The sequence below is a fragment of the Pteronotus mesoamericanus genome, unplaced genomic scaffold (genome assembly GCF_021234165.1).
Source record: "Pteronotus mesoamericanus isolate MK-2021 breed Mesoamerican mustached bat unplaced genomic scaffold, CSHL_Meso_final contig_166, whole genome shotgun sequence".
NCBI classification, from domain to species: Eukaryota; Metazoa; Chordata; class Mammalia; order Chiroptera; family Mormoopidae; genus Pteronotus; species Pteronotus mesoamericanus.
The window spans coordinates 241,369-268,521 of NW_026555066.1; the positions used below are offsets into that span (position 1 = coordinate 241,369).

Sequence of the window (27,153 nt, forward strand, 5' to 3'; positions counted from 1 at the left end):
AACTGCAGAGGCGGCGCCTCTAGGAACGGGCTCCTTCTGCTTCTGGTGGCAGAGGTATGGGCCCCTCCTGCTCGTTTTCAAGTTCTACACTTCACACTTCTCAAGCTTGACTATTCAGCATATGACAATGGACTGGGTTAGGGGAGGGCAGAGAGCACACCAATGTCTTGCCCACTGTTTTAAGCCGAGCTTCGCTTTACTGTTAAAGTTGTCTCATCGACCCACAGAGGTCAGAATTATTATCCTCACTTTACCGATGAGGAAACTAATATGGATCGGAGAAGTTAAGTGACTTCACAAAGAACACACGGCCAGGAAGCAGGCTCTGCTGAGAGCTAGCTTTGTGACCTTGAGCCACTGCCAGTCCTGCTCTGGACCTTGGCTTAAGGTGCCTGGAGGTTTGACAACTTCTCAAGGATCTACAGGAAGTCCAGCCACCTTCCTCTACCCACAGCCCTCCTGCAACACAAGCTGTTCAGCTCTAATTAGACTCCACACTTCCTCTGGCACCCCGCACTTGGAAGCCCTCAGGCCTGGGCCTTGCCCCCAGGGCGTTCAGTCCACCAATTCTGCTCACTCCTTGCTGTTTTGCTTCCAACACAGCCGCGGCCTAATGCTCCTCCATGGTGTTTCTCCTATCCTCTGAACACTTCCCCTTAACTCGCACACACGTTCATTAGAGGAGGACACTGGGGTTCCAAAGAATGAACAGATTTGTCCGAAGTCATGTATCTAGAAAGTGACTTAGCCATAAACGCAGCCCTTTGCTTCCTTTGTTACGCTGCAGAGCCCAGCCTCTCCTCCAAACTTCCCCGGCTCCTCACTGATGACAGGTGTCTGTGACCCAGCCTTGACCAACGCTCCCATCTTTAACATTTGAGCCTTTCCTTGCCTTTCCCAGATCTGTTTTAGCTCAGCTGACCACCACCATCTCTAACCCCATGCTCACTTCCTGGGCACGCTGGTTCTGCTTCCAGCGATGCCCTCCATACGCAGAGTCCTCCACAGCCCAGCTTAGATGCCGCCTTCTCCTGGAAGCCATCCCCGACCCCTAGCTGAAGTGAGCTCAGGAATTTACACGCAGGTACTGAGAGCATCCTCAGACAGTCCCAGCTGGCCACTGTTCTCAGTTAGTCTTCCTGCCATGTTTGCAAGATCTTGCCCCACAAGTGCTATGTTTTAAGTCCCTTTCATAGCCCAAGTCCGACCCTTACTTCTCCAGTTGCTGAATCCTCAAGGCCCCTGTATCTTCTATGACTGTGAGCCCAGGATGGAGGCTAGGAACACAGATGCTGGCTTTGGACCCAGATAGCCCAGGGTGTGGGTCAGAGCGATGCCACCAGGCCCCACTGCTCTTTCTTGGGCAAGTCACTGACCCCCTCAGGAACTTCATATCCCTCATCTGTAAATCAAGGATCCTAATCTATGTCTAATAGGGATGCTGTGAGCATTAAATAAGAACATGTTCAGAGTTCTTAGAATGTGAGGAGCAAATGATAACTGCTATTATTACTAATATTAGGATAAGGATAAGGACGATTACTATTATCTGCAAGGCTTCTAACAGCTCCCGCAGGGGCGTGGGCTGGGCTCTGGGCTTTGTGCCAGGCAGACCTGGGTTTGAATCCAGGCTCAGCCAAACATTAGTTGTGTGGCTGTGGGGAAACCAGGCCGAGCCACAGTTTCCTCAACTGTAAAACAATGATGATAAGGCCGGCCCAGGTTCCGCCTACAGTGTCACTGGGAGGATCAAACAAAAGAAAGTCCTTGACAACTTCAGTAAGTTGCAAAGGCCCAACTTATAGCACCATGTGACTTATGATTATGATAATTACTAAATGCCCTGAGTTACAGGTCTCAGGAACTCCCCTGCTGGGAGGAGCTCAGAGCAAGAGACACCTTCAATCTGTCCCTCGACAAGTACCAGGCATATCAGCAGGAATGCCTGGGGGCCTGTGCTGGGAGTCAGCCCAAATTGCCTTTCTCTAAACCCACAGCGGGCCAGTAGGATCCGTGTCCTTTTTGAGACTAGTGCCTTCCTAAACGCTAGATCAGGCTGTGCCCATGTCCTATTCTTCACTGCGTGCACGGGCAGGGACTGACTGTGTCCTGTCATGGACGCAGGGCCTGACTGTGGCCATCACATTCCTCTTGATTGCCTGCTGGCCCAGGCATGCTCCCATTCCACAGCCCCGAGCCTGGCCCTGGGCATCAGTGCGCTCACCCCGTACCGCCTGCCTGGGATGCTAGGTACAGCGTGTCTCATTATGCACCTCTGTCTGTGTGCTAGGTTCTTCTGCCCCCTCCCATATCCACTGCCCGGATGCCAGGACTTGGGCTGCTGCATATGGTTGGACAAGCTGTGCCCTGCGCAAGGGTTCACAGCCAAGAGGGCATGAGTGGGGGCTGAATCCAACCTGTGCTCTGCTCACTGAGCCGGAAACCCTGTTGATGGGCTGCTTGTAGGCCAGTGGAAAGGGATCATTCCTCCAACTGCCACTCTCCGTGGATTCTACTCATTATGAAGGTGCTGTATACGCTAGTTGCAGCCCTGGCTGGGACCTCACTCACCCATCCCCTGCCTCTGTTGCCTGGGCCCATCTCATCTTCGAGGCCCACCCCGTCACCCCTGACCTGAATGCTAAGACTAGTGGGCCCTCTTCTGAGACCCCTCCACCATTCCCACTTCGTTCCTACACTTAGCACTTGTGTCTTCATGAAGCCTCTGATGGGTTCAGGCCGGGGAAATAGACAAATAGCCCTTGTCTCTAACCCAGTTTTATTCCTGCCTCTTCAAGTGGCAAATTGATCACACCCTGAAAACTTACTGAAGCTTGTAAACCTTTTTCACCAAGCACACAAAAGCAAACAAACAAACAAAAAACATGTGCACTTGTCACCATGATGTGTATTTCTAATATGTAGAACATGTCCCATCAAAAGTCCATCCAAATCCCACTCCTCAGAGCTACAGTCGTTCAGGGTGGAACATGAAAGCCAGACCAGGGAAGTCCCACATTTATTGAGCCCTCTTCTAGGAGGAGAAATCTGAGCAGGTCCCAGGGCCAGAGCTGAACGCTCTGTGGGTCAGTTTTCCCACCTGGGCAGTTCCCATGAACCCCTCCAGGGTTCAGCCTAGCCCGCGAGTCCGCTCGGATCAGAAAGACTGAGGAACGGTTTCAACTCCCTCCCCACGCCTGCCACACTCGCCCCAGCCCTCCCGCCCGACTCCATACCCACCCCTAATAGCAATGGGACAAAACCCTTGGAGTTGGCCCCCACCCCTGCCCATGGATCCTGAGGTAGCAAACCAAAGGCCCCCCACCCCAGTCCCTGCCCCATCTCCTGACTACTATTAAAGAAAGAAGGTACTGACCTGACTGTTCTGGAATTTTCACCATCGGATCTGAAAGGGAAGCAGAGGGAAAAAAATGACAGTCAATATACACTCTCACTCCTTCTCCCTCTACCACATACAGTGGCCTCGAATCCTAACACACATCATGAAAATGAGGGGTAAGGTATTTCAGGCAGAGCAAAGAGCTGGTACAGCTTGAGATGGCAAAGGGCCTGGACAGTTGCTGGGACAGGGAGAAGGACAGTGTAGTTGGAGTGGAGTGAGCAAGGGGAAGAGTGGTCGGAGGTGAGGTCAAAGAGGTGCTGGGAACAGGCCATGTGGGCCTGGTGGGTCAAGGTGAGGAGTGAGGTCTTCCCTCAGTGTAGCTGAGTGGCAGCCAGCAGCTGTGGGCAGGGACAAAGTCCAGGCTTTGAACACAGACAGACCAAGTCTCAGATATTGGCTCTCCCACCTTCTAGCCCTGGGACCCGGGCAAGTCACTTCCCCTCTCAGAACCTGAGCCTCAGTTTCCCCTCTTGTAACATAAAGCCAATTCTCACAGGGCTGTTGGGGTGATTAAGTCCTTTGGAAACCAGCAGACAAGTGCCAGGTATTATTAACAACATAGAAAATGCTTTGGCAATTGCCTGGTCCAACCTGCTTATTTTCCAGATGAAGAGAACCAGGCTGAGAGGGTGGGTGAGTCAGCTGCTGGTCTCCTTTCTACTACATTGGTCTGCCCTCTTCATTGTGAGCCGCCTCAGAGGCAAAGGAAGGGCAATGAAAGACAATGGAATGGGGGACGGCTTTGAGGGAAATGAGGGAATGAGTGAAATCTGAACCACACCCCTCCGCTGCTCCTCTGAAGAGCTGGGGGTGGGGGTTGCACCCGCAGAGGAGTGGGGAGCACAAAGGAACTTGGTGCATTGTCGCTTTGGGGGTGGCCAAGGGCTGGAAGAAGGACCAGGGAACTTGGAAGAAGTGGGAAACTATGGGAAGTGCCTTCATCATGCCTGCTGTCTTCTCTCTCCTTCTTTACCCCCCTCCCCCAACCGTCCCGCACTCCAGAGGCGAGAGACATGAACACATTGCGGGCTCTGTTCTCAGGTAAGAGAATCATGATGTGACCTTAAGTGAGGGGAGCATCATCTATGCTGAGTGCAAAGTGAGAGAGGGACACCCAGGAAGCAGGTGGACCTCAGAGAGTAGTTTTTGGAAGAGTGAATGGAGCACCCACCAACAAGGTGGGGCAGGCAAGCCTGAGGGTGCTGGAGCTCAGACAGTGGGCAATTCCAGTTCTGCTACTTACTAGCCGCATAATCCTGGGGGAAGGCACTCCCCTGTGACCCGCCTCAGCCTTTTCACTTGTAAAATGGGGGTGGGATGGTAAGAATCCCTCCCCTTGTGGGTGGGGCTGTGAGGCTTGGCTTGGCATAGTGCCTGCCAGTGGGTCACACCTTTAGCCTTCGCCGCCCCCTAAAGGGATGGAGTACCCGAGCCACAGAGCACCTTTTCACATTTAGTAAAACTTTCCATCTGACTCTGCAGCAACAAGATTGCTTCCACGGCCTGGCCCAATTATTCACAGGTACCAGGTCGGAGGGCCCTAACTTCAGGGACTCCCCAATTACCAACAGAATGGAAGCTAAGCCCCTCAGTCTCTATTCCTAACATTAACCCTCTGCTCCAGGCAGGCAGGTCTCCTTGCTACCCTACCGCGCCCCCAAACCCCGACACACACTTACGCAGTCTACTCTAACCAGGTCCCTACCCGGGAATACAGACCCTCAAGGAGCTCACGAATTGGCCCCCTGCCCCAATCGACTTTAGAGTGACACACATTCTAATCTCCTTTCTTCTGTGAACAATTGCTAAGCACCTACCACACACTGGGCAAGGTGTCAGGCTCTTTTTGTATGTTATTTCCTTTGATCCTGTAAAGTGGAAATCCCTCATCCAATTTTAAGATGATAAAACTGAGACTGAGAAGTCAAAATGTCACACAAGTAAGGGGAGCTTGGTGTGAACCCCAAAGCTTATGCTTTTACTACCACGTTCCACTGTCCTTGGAACGTGGGCACTTGCACATGGTTAATGTAGCTTTCCTTATCCTGGTTCCCCAAAGTCAAGATGGACCCTTCCTCTCTAGAGCCCTTCTGAGGGATGTTACAGTCCTCAAGATGGCAGCTAAGGGGAGCCATGATGCAGAGTGAATTAGCCAGTCCTCCTCATTGCAGGCTGATTTTTACTGGTCTGGGGGTATACGACATCATGTGACCCTCAACATAGGGTGCTTCCACCCCAGGGGTTTGCAGCCCCTTATGCACTTAGTGTATTATTAACTATGCATAGATAATAATCCTGATTAACACCTCTTCGGGGCTCATGGCCTACCCAATGGTCAATCCACCTCTTACTCCAAGAAGTTGGGCCACCATTCTTTTGGGGGGCAGCATAGACTCATAGAAAGAATGCTGGGTTCTATTACGGCTCCTTCCCTAACTGGCAGTGTACATAGACTTGGACAAGTCACTGCTCTCTGGATGTCGATTTCTCATCTATAAAACAATGAAGCTCTGTTAGTTGAGTTCCAAACAATCTTCAGGCCTAAAACATTTAGTTTCTTCAGAATCCCAAAGTTGCTCTCTTTTATCAACCAGGTTCAGCTGTCTACATGAAGAAGCAAAGACCGAGGTAGCAGGCCTCCCTTTATCAGTCCACGTCGGGAGAGGAGATGGATTACTCCTGCCAGTCGCACAGGCTTCTCCTAAGGAAAGGCCACTGAGGACCTCAAGCTTCTCAAAGGATCAGTTCTGCCAATTCCCATCCTCAGGGGTGATGCTTACTGGACAGTAATGCACTGAATCCTATGAGTATAATGACCATATTTTCTTAACTAAAAACTCAGGCATGTAACCTGACCAAGGATTTCCATGTTTCTGCTTCCAGATACAAGAGAAAATCTGGCAGATGGAAAAATACAGAAAGTTCCTGAATCTTTTGGAGAGTTATGAGGACAACAGGGCAGAATAATGGAAAAGAATGTAGGTCCTTGAGAGCTATACTGGGGTTTCTGTCCTCACCTTCTGATTGGATTCCTTGCCTCTAGTTTTGATCCTCTGCGCAATCTACAAATAGTACCCAGGGAAACTATAAAGCACCTCTTCCCAAGAAGCTGGAATTAGATAAACAAGGTTGTCCCCTGGGAACTAAACTATTTATTAAAAAAAAAATAAAGTGCATCAGAAACAAGATATGCATAGTTACCTGAAAGAAATAGACAGGTCCTCTAGCCAGGATTTGAGTAACATGTCTAAAAAATCAGGTGTCCACCAGAAAGGAGATTGGATGCCAATGAAAGTAGATTTTTTTAAAGGAGACTTGAAAGGCAACTGCAAACAGGGTACCTCCCAGAAGTGTCCCGAAGAAAAGGAGGTGGGTACCCTGATCCAGGAGTCATGCAGGTCTCTCCGAAAGCTGAGAACTAGTCCTGGGGGCAACCAGGCAGTTCCTCTCCTGAACATCACTCCATCTAACTGCGTGTTTCTTCAATGGACAACTTCCTTCTCTAAAGTGCAAACCAGTTGATGCGGTTCTCCTGCTTCCATCATTCAGTAATTTCCCCACCAGCACTCCTGCTGGTCAGGCTCAGCTCCCCAAAGCTCTAAATCACACTCTGCCCTTCCAGCTGGTTTTTTTTTTTTTTTTTTTTTTTTTTAATTAAAGCACATTTAGTGTTTGCTACCTGGAATGGTCTTGGGCCCTTTAAATGGTTTTTAAATTATTTTTAATTTATTAAAGTGATACATGAAATAGTTAAAAAGTCAAATTGTAAAAGGATCTTAAAATAATAGTCTTTTTGTAAACTAGTTTAGTTATTTTTTTCCCTGAATTCGTGTTTGTGTTTCTAAAGTAGATCCTCATATTGCTAATCTGTATTTGAAATTTGTGTGTACACTTTTTAAATTTTATTTTTACCAAAGTAATATGCGTATATAGATTTTCATGTCACACGGTGTCACAAGGATTATAATAAAAAAACACAAATTCCCCACTCTACCTGTCCTCCCTCCAACTCCCACTCTCAGAGACAGTTTCCAAGTCTTTTAACTGCTTTTCTTTTTGTATTTACCTCCTTGTTTCTAAAGAACACACTCATACTTCTATTTCTTGTTTTATTTTTTTAGTTTTATGTATTATTATGGAATTCCTACTATTCAGGGAGGATACAGCTCTGTTACACATACTTCCACCTCCAGCCGCCAGTTCTCATGAAGATGTACACGTCCCCTCCTCTCATTCTACCATTGTAGTCATATTACAAAGTTTTGATTAAATCAATATTACTGGTTTCCATTATTATGACTTTCTCAATGATAATAGTAAATTAATCACATCATACGCTATAATTACATTTACTTTCCCATACAACTTTTTCTTTTCCCTGATGTTGACTAATATTATTTTTGCTTCCATAGTTTTCTTTGTATAAATGATCAATTCTCCCCAAACTCTGTCACAAGTGCAATTCTTTTGTTTTGACATAGGTAATCCATCAGATATATATTGTTTTCGTTCAAGACGTTGTCCCTGCTGCAATCCAGATCAGCTGCTCTCTAGACCTGCATAAGGTTGTCCTGAAATCTTCTCCCTTCTTCATAACCCTGGGGTTCTGTGCTGGGCTTCCTGTTTCCTAGATTCCTAATCCTTTTTTCTGAGTTCAAATCTTCGTTTCACTGGAGCACTTTCTCCAGTGCTTCCTGAGGAAGAAGGCACAGGACATAAAATCTTTGTATCTTACATGTCTGAGAATGTCTTTATTACACCCTCACCTTTGATTGATATCAACTGAGTATAGGCTTCTAGGTTGGAAATTATGTCCCCTCAGAATTTTGAGACTACTCTAATACTACTGTGTCTCCTAGCTTTCAGTGTTGCTGTTGAGAAGTCCAATGTCATTCTTTTTCTTGATCCTTTGTATATGACATGGTTTTTCTCTGGAAACTTTACAAGATCTTCCCTTTATCCCTGGTATTTCACAGGAGCATACATTGGTACGGATCTTTTTATCATTTATTTTGCTGGTTACTCAGTGGGATTTTCATTCCTTTGGTTCTGGACATGTTCTTGTATTAGGTCTATGATCATTTCTTTCCTGCTGTTTCCTCCATTCTCAATTACTGGAATTCCTATTGTTGGATGTTGAACTTCCTCAATTGATCCTCCAATTTTCTCACCTTTTCTTTTCTGTTGTTTATCTCTTTGTCTTGTTATTCTGCTTCCTGGGACATTTCCTCACCTTTTATTCTCTGGTCCTTCTGTTGGAATCTTTGTTTTGACTCTCCCTATCTTTTATCTCCCAGATTTCTTCTCCTCCTTTCATTACCTCTGTCCCTTCCAAGTTCTTTTTTTTTATGTTTGTTTGTTTGTTTGCTTGCTTTTTTGGTCACTGTTACAGGTTGATGATCTTCCTCAAATAGGCTTGTACTAGCTGATCATCTCTGGCTACCTAAGGCTTCAGGCTTTTTTTTTAATGTCAGTTTAATTTACAGGAAGTGAAATATACCTATTTTAAGGGCCTTTGACTGGTGCTCCTTGGCTATTGGTTCCCATGACACTAACAAGTTGATGGGAATCTCTGTGTGTAGATGGTGTTTGCCAGGTGGTGGGCTTCACTGCAGAGTTACTGAGCTGCAAGCCTGTTCTTCTGTTGGAAGACTGGCAAATTTCATCTTTTGGAGGCCTTTTAGCTCCCCCAGAGAAGACTCCTTTGCCCTTTCCTGTGGTCCTGACTTTGGTGTCCTGGATGCAGATCCCTTTGCTTGCAGTCTTGTTTCGACCCCTGTTCCATTGTGCCTTTTGTCCCCAGGCCCAGAGCCTCTTCAGTTTCTCCAAAGAATTGACCTCCAGCTGCAGAGTTAGGGGTGGGGTGGGAGGAGTCCCTGACTGAATGGGGTTGGGGAAACACCAAGAGAGTCTGTTAACAGTATTTTCAATATTCTTCTGTTTTCAGTTCCACACTTTGTCCTACCTTGTGGTTCATAGCACCTCTGAATCCCAAGCATTTACGGAGCTTTTTGGATGGAACAGTTTACTTCTGATTAGCATTTCCAAACTTATGTGTTTCTACCTTTTTTTTTTTTTTTTATTCCTGTGGTCATATTTCAGTGGGACTTGGGGAAGCAACAGAGATAAATAACTTAATTTAACTTGTGTTTAACAGGAAGTTTGCCTTCTTATTCCAGCCAACTCCTATTCATCCTCTGGTGACTTATTTAGGCAAGACCTCCTCCAGGAAGCTTGTCTTAATGTCCTTAGGCTGGGTGAGGAACCCTTCTTCTGTTGTCCCACAAGATCCTTTTCTTGACTCTATCAGAGCCTTGATCACATTGTTCTGAAAGTGTCCATTTTCACGTCTGACTCTTCCTGCGGACTGGGAGCTCCTGGTGGTCTGGGGCTGTGTCTTAGCCATGTCCATATCCACAGTTCCCAGCATCTGGTCTACAGAGGTACAGAGCAAGTATGTGGTGATGGAATGAATGAATAAATGAATGACTCTAAGAATAAATCAGAGCGGTCAGAGGGACCATCTAGGAAGGAAATAAGCAGCTGAATACAATTGTTCCTATACAAGGTCAGTTCCCTGAAAGGTATATAAGTTCCCTAAAAGCTGTATGTGCAGAGGTGCCCACTGTAGCACGATTTAAACTACTAAAAAACAAAGGGCCCAGCTTCTACACCCAATGTTCAGAGGATGGTTAAGTACATATGGTATATCCTTGCCATTAAAAACTATGCTTATGAAGAATGTGCCGTGCTATGGAGGAATGCTCTAACAGAAAAAAGCAAGAAAGCCCGGACCTGACCGGCGTGGCTCAGTTGGTTGTAGTGTCATCCCGCAAAGCGAAAGGTCGCTGGTTCAATTCCTGCTCAGGGCACATGCTTGGGTTGTGGGTTCAGTCCCTGGTTGGAGTGCATGCGAGAGGCAACTGATCAATGTTTCTCTCCCACATCGATGTTTCTCTCCCACTCCTTCTCCCTCCTTTCCCCTCTCTCTAAAAATGAATAAAGTCTTTTTTAAAAGGCAAGAAAATCTCATATGTGCTGTATCATTTCAACTATACGAAAAGAAGGCAGAGAATGAGGGAAATACAGTAAGTTTTCTGAGTGGCTGCCTTCGTGTGTGGTAATGATGGGAAACATTTTTCTCCTCTACTTTTCCAAGTTTTTCTAAACTTTCTAATGGAAGAATGCATTCAATATATAATTTTTTAAAGTTCCTTAAAAAAGAAGATAAGTATCCTGAGAGTGCTATGAACAAAATGCTGCGAAGGGGACCTAAGGATCTGTGTGCACATCTAGCAGTGCTTGCTGAGAAGGCTCGGTTCTTCACTGGCCATAGACCCTGAAGGCCCGGGCCCACAGAACACCACCCCATCCCCACTGGAAAGCAGGACCTAGCTCAGAAAGCCAAAGGGGCCCTTGAAGCCCAGCCCGAGACAAATCACAATGCCATAGGCCTGTACTGGGAAACAGAGACTGCTACACTGGTCCCCACACTTCAGAGGCCCTTCTTCATGAGGTAAAGGGTCTTACGGGGCAAAAGGAATACATCCATCAGGATCTTTGGCCCTCTCTCTTCCAGACTCCACTCTAGGTACCCAGGACCCCAGAATTCCTCGTCCATGGTTCTTGAGCTTAGTTGCACGAATTATATGGTCTTATTATCCAGGTCCACCGGCGAAGCCCAGCATGTAGCCAAGGGGAAGGAGAAATAGATGGGGCTCGGCTCTGGACTAGGGTGTCCATATACATGTCAAGGTTCCATACGAGCCGCAGGTGGGAAGAGAAGGGTGGAGGGCCAAGGGCTTCCAGTGTATCTTGCCTGTGCCCCCAAAATATAGATGCAGGCAAGTCCATAGGTCCCTGCTGAGCCTCAGGGTTTGTAGAAAGGCCTAGGCCTTGAGTGTTGGAAAGATTAGGGTTCAAATCCATTTATTTGCTATGCAACCATGGGTGAGTCCATTGCCCTCTCTGAACCTGTTTCCCCAACAATAATATAGGTATAATAATTCCAACTTCCTAGAGTTGTGAGGCTTGCTGGGAGCACAATGGCTTCGTGGTTACGAGCACAGGCTTTGGGTCAGACAGGCCTAGGTTTAAATCCCAGTTCTGCCCCTCCTAACTATGTGATTTATATCTCTAAGGCACAGTTTCTTGATCAATATTATAGAGATAATAATATCACTACCCAGATAAAGTTGTTGGAAGGGTTATGGTTGCAACGAATATGTCATAACATTGGAAAATGCTTAAGCGAGAAAAGTCTGCTTAATAGTGGTCTTGCGAATACTGGCTATGGTGGAGCTGACTGGGCTCTGCAATCTCCAATACCCTGCCCAACCTTATTTTTCTCCATAGCACTTACTACTATTTGATATATTCTGTATCGTCTTGTTTCTTTTCTGTCCCTGCCCCCTACATTCACACACTAGAATGTCTGCTCCACAGGGCAGAGGTTTTGTCTGTTTTGTTCACTGTTTCCCAGTGCCTGGAACAGTGGGAGTGTGAAGATGTTTTTCAGTTGTCAAGTAGATATCTGCCATGTAGACAGGGTAAAAGGCCTTCTTGGCCAGAACAGCTGGAACATAGGCATGGAAGCATAAAGCAGTCCACCATGCCTAGGGGACCCTAGACAGTTCAATACAATTTGAATGCAAGGTCAGGAAGGGAATAGAGTAGCTAGAAAGATGTGTGGAGCTGTGGTCTGACCCAGGAGTGCACACAGGAGCTTTCCTAGACCACAAGTGGCATGGAGACATACTTGTGGGAAGTGCAGAAGCACTACGGGAGAAGCAAAGTTGCCTCCCAAGTTCAAGTGCCACCTAAATCGTGACCATGTAGGAGGTGAAAGTAAAAGCCATCTGAAAGATAATTCAGGTGGAGAGAAAGACCCCTTTCTAGGGGTCCCATCTGAGCCAGGAATCAGACCTAGAAGTGACAAATAGGCAAGTATTGAAGACAGGTGGAAGAGGTAATGGCGACATGCTAGAAAATCTTATAAAGATTTATTAAAAGAGAAGGACAACTAGATGAACCACAGGACAAATCAAAACGCTTGTTGGACAGTGTAACTGTTTTCGGCAATGGATCCACCAGGATCAAGGCTAAGACAATGCTGGCGATGCAAAATAAAAGCCATGGTGGTTTCAGCAGCTGGTTATCTTTTTGCTTCTAATTACTCTCCCTATAGTCCTTGTTACCACTACTCATTGGACAAGTTCTGGATGGTAAGGATGGTGGTGATGACGGCGATAATGATTGCTGTATACTTCAAAGGAAATATCTATCCCTTTTTAAATTTCTCTCTTAGTAAATAAAGAGGCAAGTATCACTTCACATTTTTATTTTAAAGAGAAGGAAAACAGGCAGAGACTGCAACAAAGAGAGCCTTGAACAGCAGCAAAAGTGTAAACTTCACCTGGTAATTAATTGCTGGAGAGGGTCTGGGGGGCTTGGCCCAAGGAGTGACAAGGTCAAATGCTGTCTTCCCTACCCGACCCCCCACTGCTTTCAGTCACTAAAGCAAGCTTTATTTAGTCCTTTGCATATTCTATCTTGTAATAACCTAAAAAGAACAAAGTGACTATTTATTAAGCATTTACAATGGTCTGAGACTTGTATTACTTCATAACAGTTGTGCTTGGTAGTCATTCTTCTCATTGCATACATGTGAAAACTGAAGCTCAGAGTAGCAATGTGATTTACCTAGAGTCACACAGCTAATAAGTAGTGCAGCTGAGATTCAAGTCCAGGTTTGCCTGACTCCAAAGCCAAAGCTTTGAACTGCTACAGCTGTGGCTTCCTTTGGTCCTGCCAGAGCTAGGCGATCCTTTATCTCCCATATCAGCCCGTAGGCTTGGCCCCCTTCCTTGCCTGGCTCCAGTCTCCCCTCCACACAGTGCAGCCCAAGGTCCCCCATACCACGAGCATTCAGGGAGTGCTTCTGGAAGAGATAATCACTCAAGGATGGAAGAGGGGAGCACCAGAAAGGGGAGGCGGGGTTAGGCACAGGTATTGCAGCCCAGATCAGCTCAGCACTATGACAGAGAGCTACAGATAGAGGGAGGGAGGGAGGGAGGGGGAGAGAGAGAGAGAAGACAGGAAAATAGGACCGGCTTTCCAGCCCTCCCTTCTTGCCTCCCTCGGCTGGAGGAACAGGGATGGAGGTGCAGCCATGATGAGAAAGAGAGTGGGAGGGAGGGGAAGCAGCTAGAGCAGCCCGCTGTTGCAGAAGCCTGGGCTCAGCCTCAAAGCCCCTTTCTGTGCACCTGGGGTCCACCTCTGGCCCCCCTGCTCCCCACCACCTGAGCAAAGGCGGCTGGGCTGCTCTCTGAGCACTCACCCAAATCCTGCCAAAGCACAGCTCACAGCAGACCCAGGCCCTCTTCAATCACACAGCAAGGGCATCCTGAGAGGCGGAGGGGCTGACCCAGAGATCCAGAGGGAGGCGGTGGCAAGGGTCGGAATGCAGGTCTCCAGTTCCTCAGTTAGGACTCTCTAGTCTGCACCGTCTAGATGGCTGAGGTTGAGGAAGAGGGGTGCTCTGGAGGCTGCCACGGGAATACGCATGATAGGACTGGAGCCAGAGGCAACACATGCCAAAAGGAGGCCATCCAGCGTGGATATTTGGGGGCTTACTAATAATTTCCATTCTCAATCTGGCTTGAGAAAACAGAACCACCATTTCTAAAAGTAGCTTTAGTCTTAGTTTGGACCTCAAGAGCACAAATGTTTGTATCTCCCGTTTCCCAGGACCCCACTAACATGGAAGTGAAGGAATAAAATAAGGTATGAACTCCTAACAGTGAGGCAGATGCGAGAGAGAGGGTGATATCAATAGGTGAGAAATTGCCACAAATTTCTGGAAGCAAAAAACAAACAGAAGACTGTTCACAGTGCAAGGACAGTGGAAGGGACACGACTCGGGGGCTTGGAGCCGGGGAGGGAGCCAGTTGGGCCACCAGAGGCCCAGAGAGACTCTAGACTAGGGGATGGTAGGTATGAGGGAGAGGCTGAAAACAGGGGGATAAACTGAACATAAACACAACCCCCAGACCCAGAGCACAAGCTACCTGGCCTTCACCGTTAGGCAAAATATCATACGGCTTTTAGCTAAAGACATTAAACTAGCTGGGATGAATTAGGGCACCTACTGACATGTTGGCGGCGCTCCCAAATAAAGTACTTTTTATTCTGCCATTTGGAGGACCCCCGTTATAACAGCCAGCCCCCTGGTCGTTCACCTAAAATAAAGCCAGTGAGTGAACAAACCAGCCTGGGGAGACAGATGTCTCAGTCAGACCTTCTACTAACTCGTTTATAAAATGTAAAATGGAAAATATGGGAGAAAAGGTGAGTGACCTAGAGGATCAATCTAGGAAGTTCAACATCCAACTAACACATTCCAGAAAGAGAAAATGAAGGGGAAGAAAGCATCAGAGAAATTATGTAAGAAAAAACCCAAAGTGCATCAAATGGCAAGGGCTCACTGAGTACCAGGTGGGGTGAATGACAAGCAGACCTTGAGCGGAGTGCTGGTTACATAAGGCATGTTGGGCTTGTAAAAACTGACCAAGTCTCTCATTTGTGATATGAGCACTTTTCTATATGCATGCTATATGTCAGTATGAAGTAAAAAAAAAAAAATCCTCTCCTAAAAATCTCCAAATAAAATGTCCCCAGAAGATGTGTTGTGTTTATCTCGCGGATTCAAGAACTCCACGTGACAGTAGGCAACCAAGCAAATAAATAAGAAGGAAAGAAACAAGAGAGGGAGGGAGGGAGGCAGGAAGAGAGTCCTGGTTCAAATACGAAATAAAAAGTGGCATAATTTTGAGCCATTTGTAGAGCATAAAAAAGGAAATTTCACTTGCTTTTGAAGCTAGAAACATTTTCCTGGGAGTACAGAGGTTGTGACAGTGGACCCGTGGGAAGTGATGTGCAATTATAGTGCATTACTTGGTCCTGCGATGAATAATATTGACACAGTCATCATCACATAAACACAGTGTTTCTTGGTGTTCAACTTTTAAAATCAATTTGTCTAGCTAAAGCACTGGAAGCCAAATTATTATTACAGCACAGGATAAAAATGTCACCAGCCTCACTGGATGCCAAACTACTGAGAGCAGAAAAGTTGGGGGGGGTGTGTGAAGGACAGAGAGGAGATGGAAGGAAGGAAGGATGGGGCACAAGTAACTACAAACTGAGTAGTCAAGAGATATTGTGGAAAATTGATGGGATAAGAAATCACATGTTAAAATTTAATAAAGTAACAAAGGTAACTTATAAAAGAAAATAATAGTAATATAATTATTAAAATTTAGGAGGGGGGACAAGAAAGAGCCAGATGTTATAAATAAGCTTAATTCTCATTTGTCATAGCAGGGAGAATTCAATAGATAATGTTTACAGTTGATAAATGAAGAAATAACCATTGGAGTATGTTATTTAGAGACAGGAAGTTCCGACCAGAAAATCTAAGTGGTAAAAGTGGTACTTCTGGGGGCTAAGAAGTGGGGGCATTGGCTTTGTTACTATATATGTCCTTGCATGCTATTTGCCTTTTTTTAATTGTGTAAATGGACTGCTTTGATTTAATTTTGAGAACAAGTCCCTCCTCTTTCTTTGGACCGCAGTGGCCCAGTCAGTACGCACAAAAGGGGAAGGTTGATGATTCCAGAGGGAGGTAACCCGAGGACCTGTTCTCCAATCAATGCTTCTTTTTAGAGGAGAGGCAAGAGAGGCAATTAAAGGACTGGCTCCTCCCTAACTAACCTCTCAACTCCTCCTGGGACCGGTCACCCATGCAGATGCAGCCTTCTCAGCGGCCCCAGCCTGCACCATCCTCTGTTCCCCTTCAGACCTCGCCATTGCCAGTCCAGCTGCTCCAGCCTTCCATTCATTCATTCATTCATTCATCTGTTTACACGCATTAGTTATTTATACCCACCTGAGTCACGAAGGATTTGAGGTGGCTTACTCCAATAACGCAGATAAGAATAAAAACTGAACTAGAAAATAAGAACTCGAGAAAGAGATCAACAAAGATACTAGAGCTGTTCTTCAAATTAACTGATAGCTGAGGCAGAAACCAAGACACAATGAGCTAAGACAGCCTCATATTAGGAGGAGGAAGTATACCAGTTTTCAGGGGAAGCAAATCTTTGCCAAGCACTAAATTCTTCAAGTCATTGTCCATGGGAGATTTCATGAAGGAGAAGAAAATGACTGTTTTTGTTTTGTTTTGTTTTGCTTTGTTTCTTTTCAACTTTGTCTTATTTGAGTGATATGCTATTTAAATATTTGAATGAGTTACCTCCTATAAAAACTGAAGAATTCCTGGTAATCAAGATTATGAAATGAGGTATAAGAGCATATGTTTTGGCACAACTGCAGATTATTTCACTGGTTTTCTTCCCCTGGAAATAATTCTTTATTGAACACCCGAAAGTAGCAGGGAGTGCCATTCTAATGATCTTGGGTGAACCTGAGAATTGGGCATTGTCGTCCCATTTTACAAATGAGGGAACTAAAGCTCAGAGAAGGTAAAACAACTTAGCTGAGGTCATCCAGGGGGCTGGGGCAGAGCCTAGATTCAAACTTACGGTCGGTCTGTCTGCCTCTAACACTCATTTTTTATGTATCATACCATGGGGTCTCAAAACAAAAGCACCCAGGCTGGAGACACCCGCCCAAGGCAATGGGGACACACTGATGACAGACACAGGCCTGCCCTCTCCCATGAAAACAGAATGGGGGGTGGTGACAGCCTGGCTGTTGGGCCAGAAACTGCCTCTGAGCTGCCTCACTCACATGAAACGAGGACCTCTAAGGCATAAAGCAGCAAAAAGAAGGCTGGGCCTAAGCTGACCAAGGGAGACCATGAACCCCAGCTATGAATTTAGCAGATCTGACTTCTGAGGGGCTGAACCAGGGCAGAGGGCTTGTCTGCTGTGGAAGCAAGAGACCCTTTATTTAGGTGATGTCTCCTCTTCATCGCTTCCTCCCCCACTAGTCATCTAGCTTCCTTGAGTCCCGGTTTTCTCATCAGTAGAACACAAAGATAATGATCCCTGCAGCCTCCACAGGATTTCAAGGCATAAAATAGTTCATTTAAGGAATGATGCTTTGATCACTGGCATTAATATGAGAGTGACTCCTCTAATCAGAGCTCCTCTGCTCACATGTTGAATAGTATTTTATAAGTCATTTCTCTTTCTGGACCTCAGTCTTCTCATCTATGAAATGAACAGCCTGAGCTGGATGATTTCCTTTTAATTTAATCCTTACCCGAGGATATGCTCATTGATTTTAGAAAGAGAGTGGGGAGAGAAAGAGAGACAGAGAGACATCGATGTGAGAGAAACATCGATTGCTTGCCTCCCATAAACACCCTGACCAGGGATGGAACCCACCACCTAGGTATGTGCCCAAATGGAAACAGAACCTGCAACCTTTTGGCGTACGGGACGATGCTCCAACCCACTGAGCCACCCGGCCAGGGCAACTGAGCTGGATCATTTATAAGGGTCCTTTCAGCTCCAACTTTCTCGACTTTTAGTATTATTAAAACTCTTCGGGTCATGAATGGTCACCAGTCTTCTGAGCTCCGGCAGTAGGCTGCACTTCCCTCTTGTCACAGCACTTGTCATTGTGCTGTCATTGCCTTTATTTTCTCCAATAGATTATCTTTCCTTGCACTGCCCAAGCTCAGGCCTTATCATCTCTCATCTAGACTATCATATCAGCCTCCCCACTGGACGCCCTCCAAACTACCTTCCAAACTGCCCTCTAGCAGGATCTCTCCAAAATATGATCCTCAACAGTTCACTCCATACTCTACGATGCACACCTTTTCCCCTCAGCTTAAAAACCCTACACTGGCTTCCAATTCCCAACAGGATAAAGCTCCTGACCCTGCCATTCAAGTGTCCTCATGATCTCGGCTGACCAACTCTTCAGGCCCTTCTCCAGATACTCCCTGCCTCCCTGTTTGTGCTCTAGTTTGTACTGACTTGATAAAAGTACTCTTCCCCTCCCTGTACCCTGCTGCCTCCGTGCCTCTGTACTTCCGCTCATGCTGTCCCCTCTGCCTTAACCTCCCTTTTGCCAATTCCCACCAACCCACATGCCATCCTTCTCCACCTAACTCACTCCTACTCATCCTCCAAGCCTCAGTTCAGGCACGACCTCTTCCAGGAAGCCCTCCCTGACAGGGTAGATGTTCCTCCTTTGGGTACCCAGAAACCCCTAGCTCCCCTTTGGCACAGCACGCACAACACCACATGGCAATCATCTGTTCCCATGACAATCTTCTCTATCCAAATGCGAGTGCTGAGAGGCCAGGAACTGTATGTTAATCAAAGAACCCCCTGCCTGCAACAGCACAAGGTGTGTCACATACTAAGCGCACAATAGTCACTGGACTGGCCTCTCTCTCTCAGAGACGTGGTTAGTTCCCACATGACTTCTCCCTCCAGCCATTCCATGGCAGCGTTTTACAAAGTTATTATTAATAATAGAAATGCCTACAACAACTGAGCAAACACATACTATGTGCTGAACACTTTATGTGCACCATCTCTTTTAATCCTCACAACAATCACCATAACATGGGTTACCTATGAATTGGTTGGCATAGCCGATGTGTACAGTTTTGTGAGATGCCTCCCAGTTTTATAAGGAAATTTGGGGGAAGGAAGGAATTAGGTACTTTTTTTATTACAGATATAATGATGATAATTCTAAAGTGGTTATATAGAGAATACTGGTTTTATTCAGGTGAATGCAGTGTACTGCATTTTGGAATCCAGTCGGAAATTACAAGGCCCAGATATGCAATTATATTATTCCTTTACAAAAGGGATAAAAATCAGATAGTTACGAATAAATGCATTTGATATTAGTGAAATGGCACATACAGAGTGATAACCATGATAGATTTCCTTCTAAAATATTAGAGGAATCACCCTGGTCAGCAGCATACCTCTGGCTTGTCATCTTTGTTTTGAAAAAGCAGTGATGCAACGATCTTGGCCGGGTTGTTTCGGTTGCTATGCTCCACCTCTAGGGGGCAGGGGAGCTCACATACTATTTTCCATCCTTGTCCCTCAGCTTTCTATCCTGATCAGGAGCTTGATGAGTGTGCTAGGCAGCCAGGGAATTTTCTGATACATTTTTGTAGGGGACAACATGAATCTTACATATCAGAAAACACAGTTTCATCCCCGCTTCCGACTTAAGAAAACAGAGGCCCTGAAAGTTAAGTGACAAAATCCTCCTCCTCCGGCACCACGCTTTCTCTGAATGTTAAGTTCCCAGAGAACTTCAGTTTCTAACTGCTTGAGAACGGGCTTGCCTGTGTAAATGCTTTCAACATGGACGCTTGGAGGGAGACGCAATGCCACAAGGAAGTGAGAGTGACTAGCAAATGATCTTGCTTGAAATGAGTTACCTCAGAAGAGGAAATAAGTCACTTATTCATCATTTTCGTCTGTGACCAGTGCTATTATTCTTCCAGGAAATACAGCGAGGAACAAGCCAGAGGGCCCGAGTCTTATTCTGACTCCAAGATACTGTACCTGGCCTGGCATCTGAGCCGAGAAAAGGTTTGATGGATAAATAACTACCTTCTCACTGGACTAGAAGGGCTGCACAGAGGTCCTACGCAGGCCTCTTTGCTCCTTTCAGAACAAAATATTCTTGCCTTGCGGGCCAAGACCATGATACAACATGGCCACAGCATGGGACGAAGAGGTGACCACGGCAGATGAGCCTAAATGTCTCCAAAGTCTCGCCGGACTCTGTCACCCTGACATTCTATGAACTGGGAGACTGCTGAGTGTGAGGGGCACCAGAGAGCAGAGGCCAAACAGCATCAGGGCACATGGGGGAAAGGCCACAGAGAAGCCAAGAGAATTCTAAAGTTGAGTCATCTCTCCCCATAAAAGTTCTGGAATGAAGAAAAACGTAGGCACCTGTGGCCATTAGTGCACCAGGACTTAATCTGACAGTCATTTGTCTACTCAACACTTATTGAGCGGCTACTATGTGCTGTGCCGTGTGTTTCCAAGCCTATAGCTCCTTCACTCATGCCCAGAGCACCTGGCATAGATACAATATGCACTCAATATATGTCAGTTAAATGACAATCTGAAGGGGCTCTCAATCTAGTAGAGAGGACACAAGATGTAAACAAATAACCATCAAGGTATGAAAAGGGCCAGAGTGCTCATTTCAAGGGTCAGGGATAGATCAAACATCAGGAGGGACCAGCGAACAAACATGGCAGAGATGACAGCAGAGGCGAGTCTGGGAACTGAATGGAGGAAGCCCAGGAGAGGCGAACGGCATGAGCAAAGACCCAGGGGCTATCAGAAGGCTGAGTGAGCTAGCAATGGGGAACACAAACCAGTCTGGCTGGAGCGCGGTCTGCGGTCAGGGGGGCTATAAAAAGATGAGAGGAGAGAGGTAAGTTGGGAGCTCATCCAAAGAGGGACTCATCCAAAGAGGCAGAAGACTTTGAACACTTCAATTCTCTTGTGGGCAGGAGAGAGAGTGAAACCACTGGAGCCCTGCCCAAAGCCTGGCCTGGCTGCACTTCATCAGAGGCTTGGCGAAGCATGAGCAGAAGGGGTATCTACTGGGAGACCACGGCAAAAATCCGTGAGCCAATCAGGAGAGGGAGCCGGACTGGGGCAGTGGTCCCAGGAGCTCTGCTGGGGGAAGCCCTGAGCCACACCTGGAGTGTTATGTCTTTGCACCCTGCCTGCCTGCGGGAGGCAACAGTGTACCACAGGCTCCGGAGCCAGAGGGTTCTGGGCTCCATGCCGTTGTGTAACCTCAGGCAAGTCACCACACCTCTCTGGTCCTCGTTACCTTGTCTGAGAAATGAGGATAATACTAATATCCACCGGGCAGGGACCCTGTGAAAATGAGATAAGAGGCAGTACTGCCTGATGGGTAAGAACACTGAGGAGAGACTCTGGAGCCTGACCAGCAGGGTTCCTGGCTCCTTCTCAGTTCTTCCCCTTATTCGTTGAATAACCTTGGGTAAGTTATCCAACTTTTCCGGGTCTTGGTTTCCTTACCTGTAAAATGGTTTTAAAAATGATATCTACATCAAAGGATTCATGTGAAGACTGAATGAATTCATACATGGAGAGCTCTTAGAACAAATAGTGCTTGGCACACAGTAAATGCAGTAAAAGTATGTTAGCTATTATTACATAAATCCACATAGGGTGGTGCCTGGCATACAGAAGGCTGAGACTCACTGAGAACACGCATGGCCCCCTCTCCATGCTCCAGGACTTGACGGGGCCCCCAGCAGATTCAGAAGCCACAGCAGGCAGGGGTGGGACAGACTGGAGACCAGCCGAGGGCAAGCTTGTATCCAGGGGACACCTCCTCTCTTCAAAGCACTCCCGTCCAGGTCTCTGACCAGTGGCCTAGCCTATCCTGATCCTCTGGAGAACCTCCACTCCTCACCAGCCTTGCTGCGCATTTTGTCCTGGGCACCACTGAGATGGGGGGCCAGCCTGGAACCCTGTGTCTCTGGCTGGGGGAGGGGGGCTTCCGAGCACGGAGAGCATGGTGTTGGCTCAGCCTGGTGGCCCCTCCTGCTGTGTGTACGCAGCTAAGAAATGTTTGTGGATGACAACAACCCCATTCTTGCCCCAGATCTAGACAGAGAAGGAAGACTCCTCTAATTCTCATTCAACTCAACATTATCATTTCCTCCCACACAAGTATAATGCTCCCAACACAGGAGGGGGAAGATAAATGGTTTTCCCTCTTGAGAAGAAGGAGAGACCCTCCTGGGAAAGGCACCAGAGACCCCACAGGAGACAGAGTTCCCCAGGGCCCCTCCCTGGGCTTGCTCCCTCCTTCCCAGTGCCCTCAGCCCCTCTGGGGAGCGCTCTGACACCCCACTGCATGTGGGAGACAGCTGTGTGGTAGACCAGACATTTCCCTGGATGTCAAGCAACCTCTGGTTGCTGTTCCCTAATGGGATCCAGCTTGCAGGGTGGGCAGGAGGTGGGAGCAGAGGATGGAGAGTTACCACCAAACCAGCTTCAGCCCACCACCGCCTACAGCAGAGCCAGAGCTGGGCCCGTGCACAAAGTGTGGGGAACGCAGCTCTCTTCAGCATGGAGCCGCTCAGCAGTGGCCCCCCGCATGCCTGTAAATCATTCCAGGTGCCTGACCTGCCAGGGGGCCAGGCCAAGATCAACAAAGAAAGCAGGGCTCTTTTCTACTGATCTGGGGGGGAGGGGAGCACAACAATTCCAGGGAAAAAGCCCTGAGCATTGATAGCAGTCTGCAGCTACTAAAAAGCAGGCAAACAAACAAATAAGCAAAGCTCCGATGTACAGGGGACCAGTGGCCAGAAGGAGGTCGGGCTTTATCTCACTCTCTGCTGTACTAGAAAGGCCACACCCAGACCACAGCAGAAGGCATACTGGCATCTGGGAACTTGTCCAGAAGAGACAGTGCGGGAGGATGTGGGAATCCTTGCAGGGACGGGGGGGGGGGCAGTATGGAGACGGGGTGGGGGGGGGTGTGACAGCTGCTATCAACTCCAGCAGAGGGAAAGTTCACAGGATTAGGAGACTGTCCTATGGGTAGTGTGATTTCTGCTGTGTCGTTTCACTTCTCTGGGCCCTCAGTTGCTTCAGCTGTGAAATGTGGATTGTGTTGACAGGCACACAGGGTCATGGGGAGGGCTCAGTAAGTCCCAAGGCAGAGGTGGCCCTCAACAAGCAGCAGCTGGGTCCAGGGCCCTCTCTCCCCTCTTCCTCCACCAGAGGGAGCCTGGGGACCAGGAGCGCCCAGCCTGTACCAGCATCTACCTATCCTCCCCCAATGCCGCAGCCTCTGCTGCTAAACTCCCACCCCGCCTGCCCTAGCTTCCAGAGGCAGCCTCCTCACCCACTCTACAAACCCAGAACAGGCCTGGCAGGGGAGTCGCTTGCAGCAGCTGTTGTGGCAGCAATGGCTACTGCATCAACAGGCCCTCCTGTCGCCTGGCCAGGAGGGAGAGTAGAAAGGAGGGAGACACAGACTTCTTTCCTCCCTGTCGACTCCCCCACTAGTCCCAGAGTCATTTCCTCCCTCTCAAATCCTCTAGATACCTAAGGTTCTTGTCGCCTCTACCAGTTTGTGGCCCAACCAGGTTCCTGAGGCCAAGAGATTCTTGTGGGTTGGAAAGCTCTAGCGGAAAAATAATGGGCGTCGAAGACACGTGGACTTGGATTCTAGTCCCAGATCCATTAGGAACTAGCAGCATAACCTTGAGCAAGGTCTCTTCATCTTGAAGCCTCAGTCTCCTCAGCTCTAAAATGGAGTTATTAATGCTCACTGCACAGGGCCTGTTGCGAGGACCAAAAGAGAAAATACTGGATGTGCAAATATTTAATGTGTGGTTAGGAGAACTCCAAAGAACTGTCTAACCCCCCTTAGTAATCCAGTAGGAAATGTGAACGCAGGAGAGCCAACAAGAACTGGGAAGGAGCGAGAGGCTGGCTTGTGTGGATAGCAGAAGCACAGAGCTCAAGAGCAAATGCGCTGCCAGCCAGCCATGAGATTCAAACCAACGTCTGCAGGATGGAGAGTCTGAGTGTCATGGAATCCTGGAATCGGGGGAGGCCCAGGCCATTTTGCTGGGCTTTACACCCGATTCAGGACCTGTGCTTTCTCCACCTCTCCTCGACCCCCACTGGGCCTCTGCCGGACATGCCCAGCCAGCCCCCACCCCTACCTCTTGAGGCAGCCCGCTGCGTCGTCAGCCAGCCAGGTTGGAAAGTTCTTCGTGATTTATCCCAAATTTTTCCCACTGCTCCTGGTTCTATTCCCTGGAGCTACACATAATGAAGCTGCCTCTTCTGTCACAGGCCTGATCACCCTAGCAGAGTCCACAGCCAGGCTGAGGACCACAACGCCCAGCCAGTCCCTCTCTGCTGTCATCCTACCGTGGCCCTCTCCTGAAGAAATACTGACACTGTGCTTGGTTGATCCAGACCCTCCCTCCAGCGTGCGGCCCCAAGCTTCATGCAGTCAGTCCTCCAGGAATGGGCTCCCAGCAGCCCTGCCTGGTCAGGAGAGCTTATCTCCCTGGTCCCCAGGCTACCCTAGGACAGCCCCCACCAAAACTCAGCCAAGGGTGTACTGCAGTGGAGCCCAGTCGGGCCCTTGAGCTGCAGCTGCTGCTCCTGGGGCCCAGCCATCTCAACCCAGCACCCCAGTCTGCTGCCTCACCACGGGGGAGTTGCAGAGAGCTGTCTCCCGGCAGATTTCCTGAGGCAGAAGGCTTCCCCACCCCCAGCCCAGCCTCCGAGAGACACTCCACTGGTTGTGGCACATGGTAGGACCAGCTGAGCGGTGAGAGGAGGGGGAAGGCTGTCCATTCGCTAGAGGACTTCAGACTTGCTCTGTAGTGTGGCTGGATTAGTTACAGAACCATCATATTTAAGCTGGAGTGGCCCTTAAAGAGCATTCAAGGCAGACCTTGCTTTTGAAAAAGATATAGGGGAACTGACAGCCAGAGAGAGGAAGGTACTCAGTCAAGGTCACAAAGCCAATCTGCAGCAAAGCTGGAAGGGGAACCCAGGTCTCCTAACTCCCAGTCCAGTGTTCTTTCCCATCCAGCAGAAGAGAAATCAGGGAGCCGTTAGGGCAGTCCTGGGAGTCTTCATGCCCTTGACATTTATCAATTTAACATCTCTCAGCCTGACATTTATCCTGACCAGCAGCTTACCGTGGTATCCGCGTGGAAGAAGTGGACCCAGCCCATGGCCCCCAACCCGAGATAATGCCCAGGTGTCCCACATAGGAAGACACACAGACCCCTGCACGGAAACTGGCCCTGATCCAAGAAGAGGGAAGCTCTGTAGACTTCTCTTCCTTGTATGCTCTTTCACTGGGCAGTGTTTTTCTTTAGGGTGGAGAGGGGGTGGTCTTTGAGGAACTAGCCACGGACTAGGCCTCCATCTTTGCTCCCCAGGCCAGGATGTGCTGCAGTTCCCCTCAGATGGATGTCTCAGCCTCCAGCAGCCATTCTGGTCCCCCCCACCTGCCTCCCTCGGAAAGGATGGAGCTGAGGCTGCCAGAGGAGACAAGATCAGGCCTGCACTCGGGACCTGCAGAGAAGACCCCAACAGACCAAAAAAAAAAAAAAAAAAAAAAAAAAAAAAAGGAGGTGGGTTTTCTTTTCCTTGAGGCTCTGAGTTGGCACCTTCACAGACAATAAACACATCCAAAATAAATAAATAAATTGGAAAGCCATCCTCTGGCAAGGATACAGCTAAGGGAGTGAAAAAAGTGGAGGGGCGATGACTGCCGTAGGCTCCCACTGGCTGTGGCTCTGAGAAAGAAGAGATGCCTGCTCTCATCGGGCCAACCCAGTCCGGGGTGGCTAGAGAAGGGGCCTCTGCCCCATGAGGGGTCCCAGCTTCTCCTAACAGAATGGGACAGGACAGGAGGACATGGAATCAGGCACCGGGTTCTGACTTTACCAGCTGGACAAGTTGGAGAGGGAATGAAAGGGGAAGAGGCAGGAGTACAAACACGTTCCTTACTTTCTCTGGAGGGTTGTGGCCGGGCTGGTGCTGGTACTGGTGCTGTGGCCGCCGCCGGCCCCGGGACTGGAGCTCCTGGATGCGCCACGGCTTAGTTGGCCCCGCTCCCGAGCTGAATAGCCGCCTTCCTTTTCGCGGCCGGGGTGCGTTGGTCCGGCCTCCCGCCCGCCCCGCTCGCGACCCAGGGCTGGGTTCTCGTGGTGCAGGTGGCACTGGGCCACGTCGCGCTCTCGGGCTGGGTAGCCGGTAGTGTCCTGGAACGGGTAGGAGGCGTCCCGCTCCTTGTCCCGATACACCGCCTCCCGGTTCTGGTAGGCGCCGTCCCGGTTCGGGTACCCCACGTCCCGGGCCGCCTGGTGGAACTGGCTCTCCCGCAGCTCGCGGTGGTGGAACTGGGTGTCCCGCAGATTCTGGTACTGGCTCTCGCGGCCCGGGCTGTCCCGTGCGCCGTGGGGGTCCCTATGCAGCTCCCCACGGTGCAGCTGGCTCTCCTCCCTCAGGTCACGGTTCTCCTGGGTGAGCTGGTCCAGCTGGCCCTCCAGCTCCTCGATGCGCCGCCTCTGGGTCTCCAGCAGCTGCTGCTGGCTCTCAATGATGTTGTTCAGCTCCAGCAGGTACTCCACCGCCCGGTTGGGGCTTTCGGATCCCGGGCCGCCCGGGGGCCCCGACCCCGCCTCCATCCTGGCGGCCCAGGGACAGGGGAAGGGGCAGGAGAGCCCGGTCCCCGCTCTCTCACGGCGCCACCCTCCCCCGGGCCCAGCCGGGGGAGGGGGCCGGCGGGACGCGAGGGCGCGCACCGGGCTCGAGGGCCCGGGGGCCCGGGGGGGCCCGGGAGACAGCGCTGGGTCCGGCGGCACGGGGAGCAGGAGCTGAGGCTACCGCTTCTGCCGCCGCCACCACCGCCAGCACCACGGCTCCGGAGGACGCGGCCCACGGCGCTCCGCCCGCTGCGGAGTCACTGCGCAGCGCGGCCGCGCGGGACCGCCCCGGCCGCCGGCCCGCCCCCCGCCCCCCGCCCCTGCCCCCACCCAGTTCTCCCGGCCCGCCCCCGCGCTCCCCACCTGCCACAGCCACCAGCATCCAGAGCGGGACCCGCCCCGGGGACCCGGGCCAGCCCCATTACAGGCTGCGGGAGATCGCTCCCTTCACAGGTCCCAGGGTCCTCACCCAACG

At 49.2% G+C, this 27,153-nt stretch overlaps 1 protein-coding gene across 2 annotated transcripts in view; it reads right to left on the reverse strand.

The window, feature by feature from the left end:
• Window positions 1-26,881, reverse strand: part of IQSEC2 (IQ motif and Sec7 domain ArfGEF 2) — a 75,949-nt gene extending 49,068 nt beyond the window's left edge. For both annotated transcript variants that reach the window (XM_054565712.1, XM_054565714.1), the window contains exons 1-2: window positions 25,981-26,881; window positions 3,377-3,406 (exon numbers count right to left, since the gene is read on the reverse strand). In XM_054565712.1, the coding sequence (XP_054421687.1) occupies window positions 3,377-3,406; window positions 25,981-26,660 (710 nt within the window). In that variant the 5' untranslated portion in view covers window positions 26,661-26,881. The remainder of the gene's footprint in view (window positions 1-3,376; window positions 3,407-25,980) is intronic.
• Window positions 26,882-27,153: the final 272 nt, after the last annotated feature.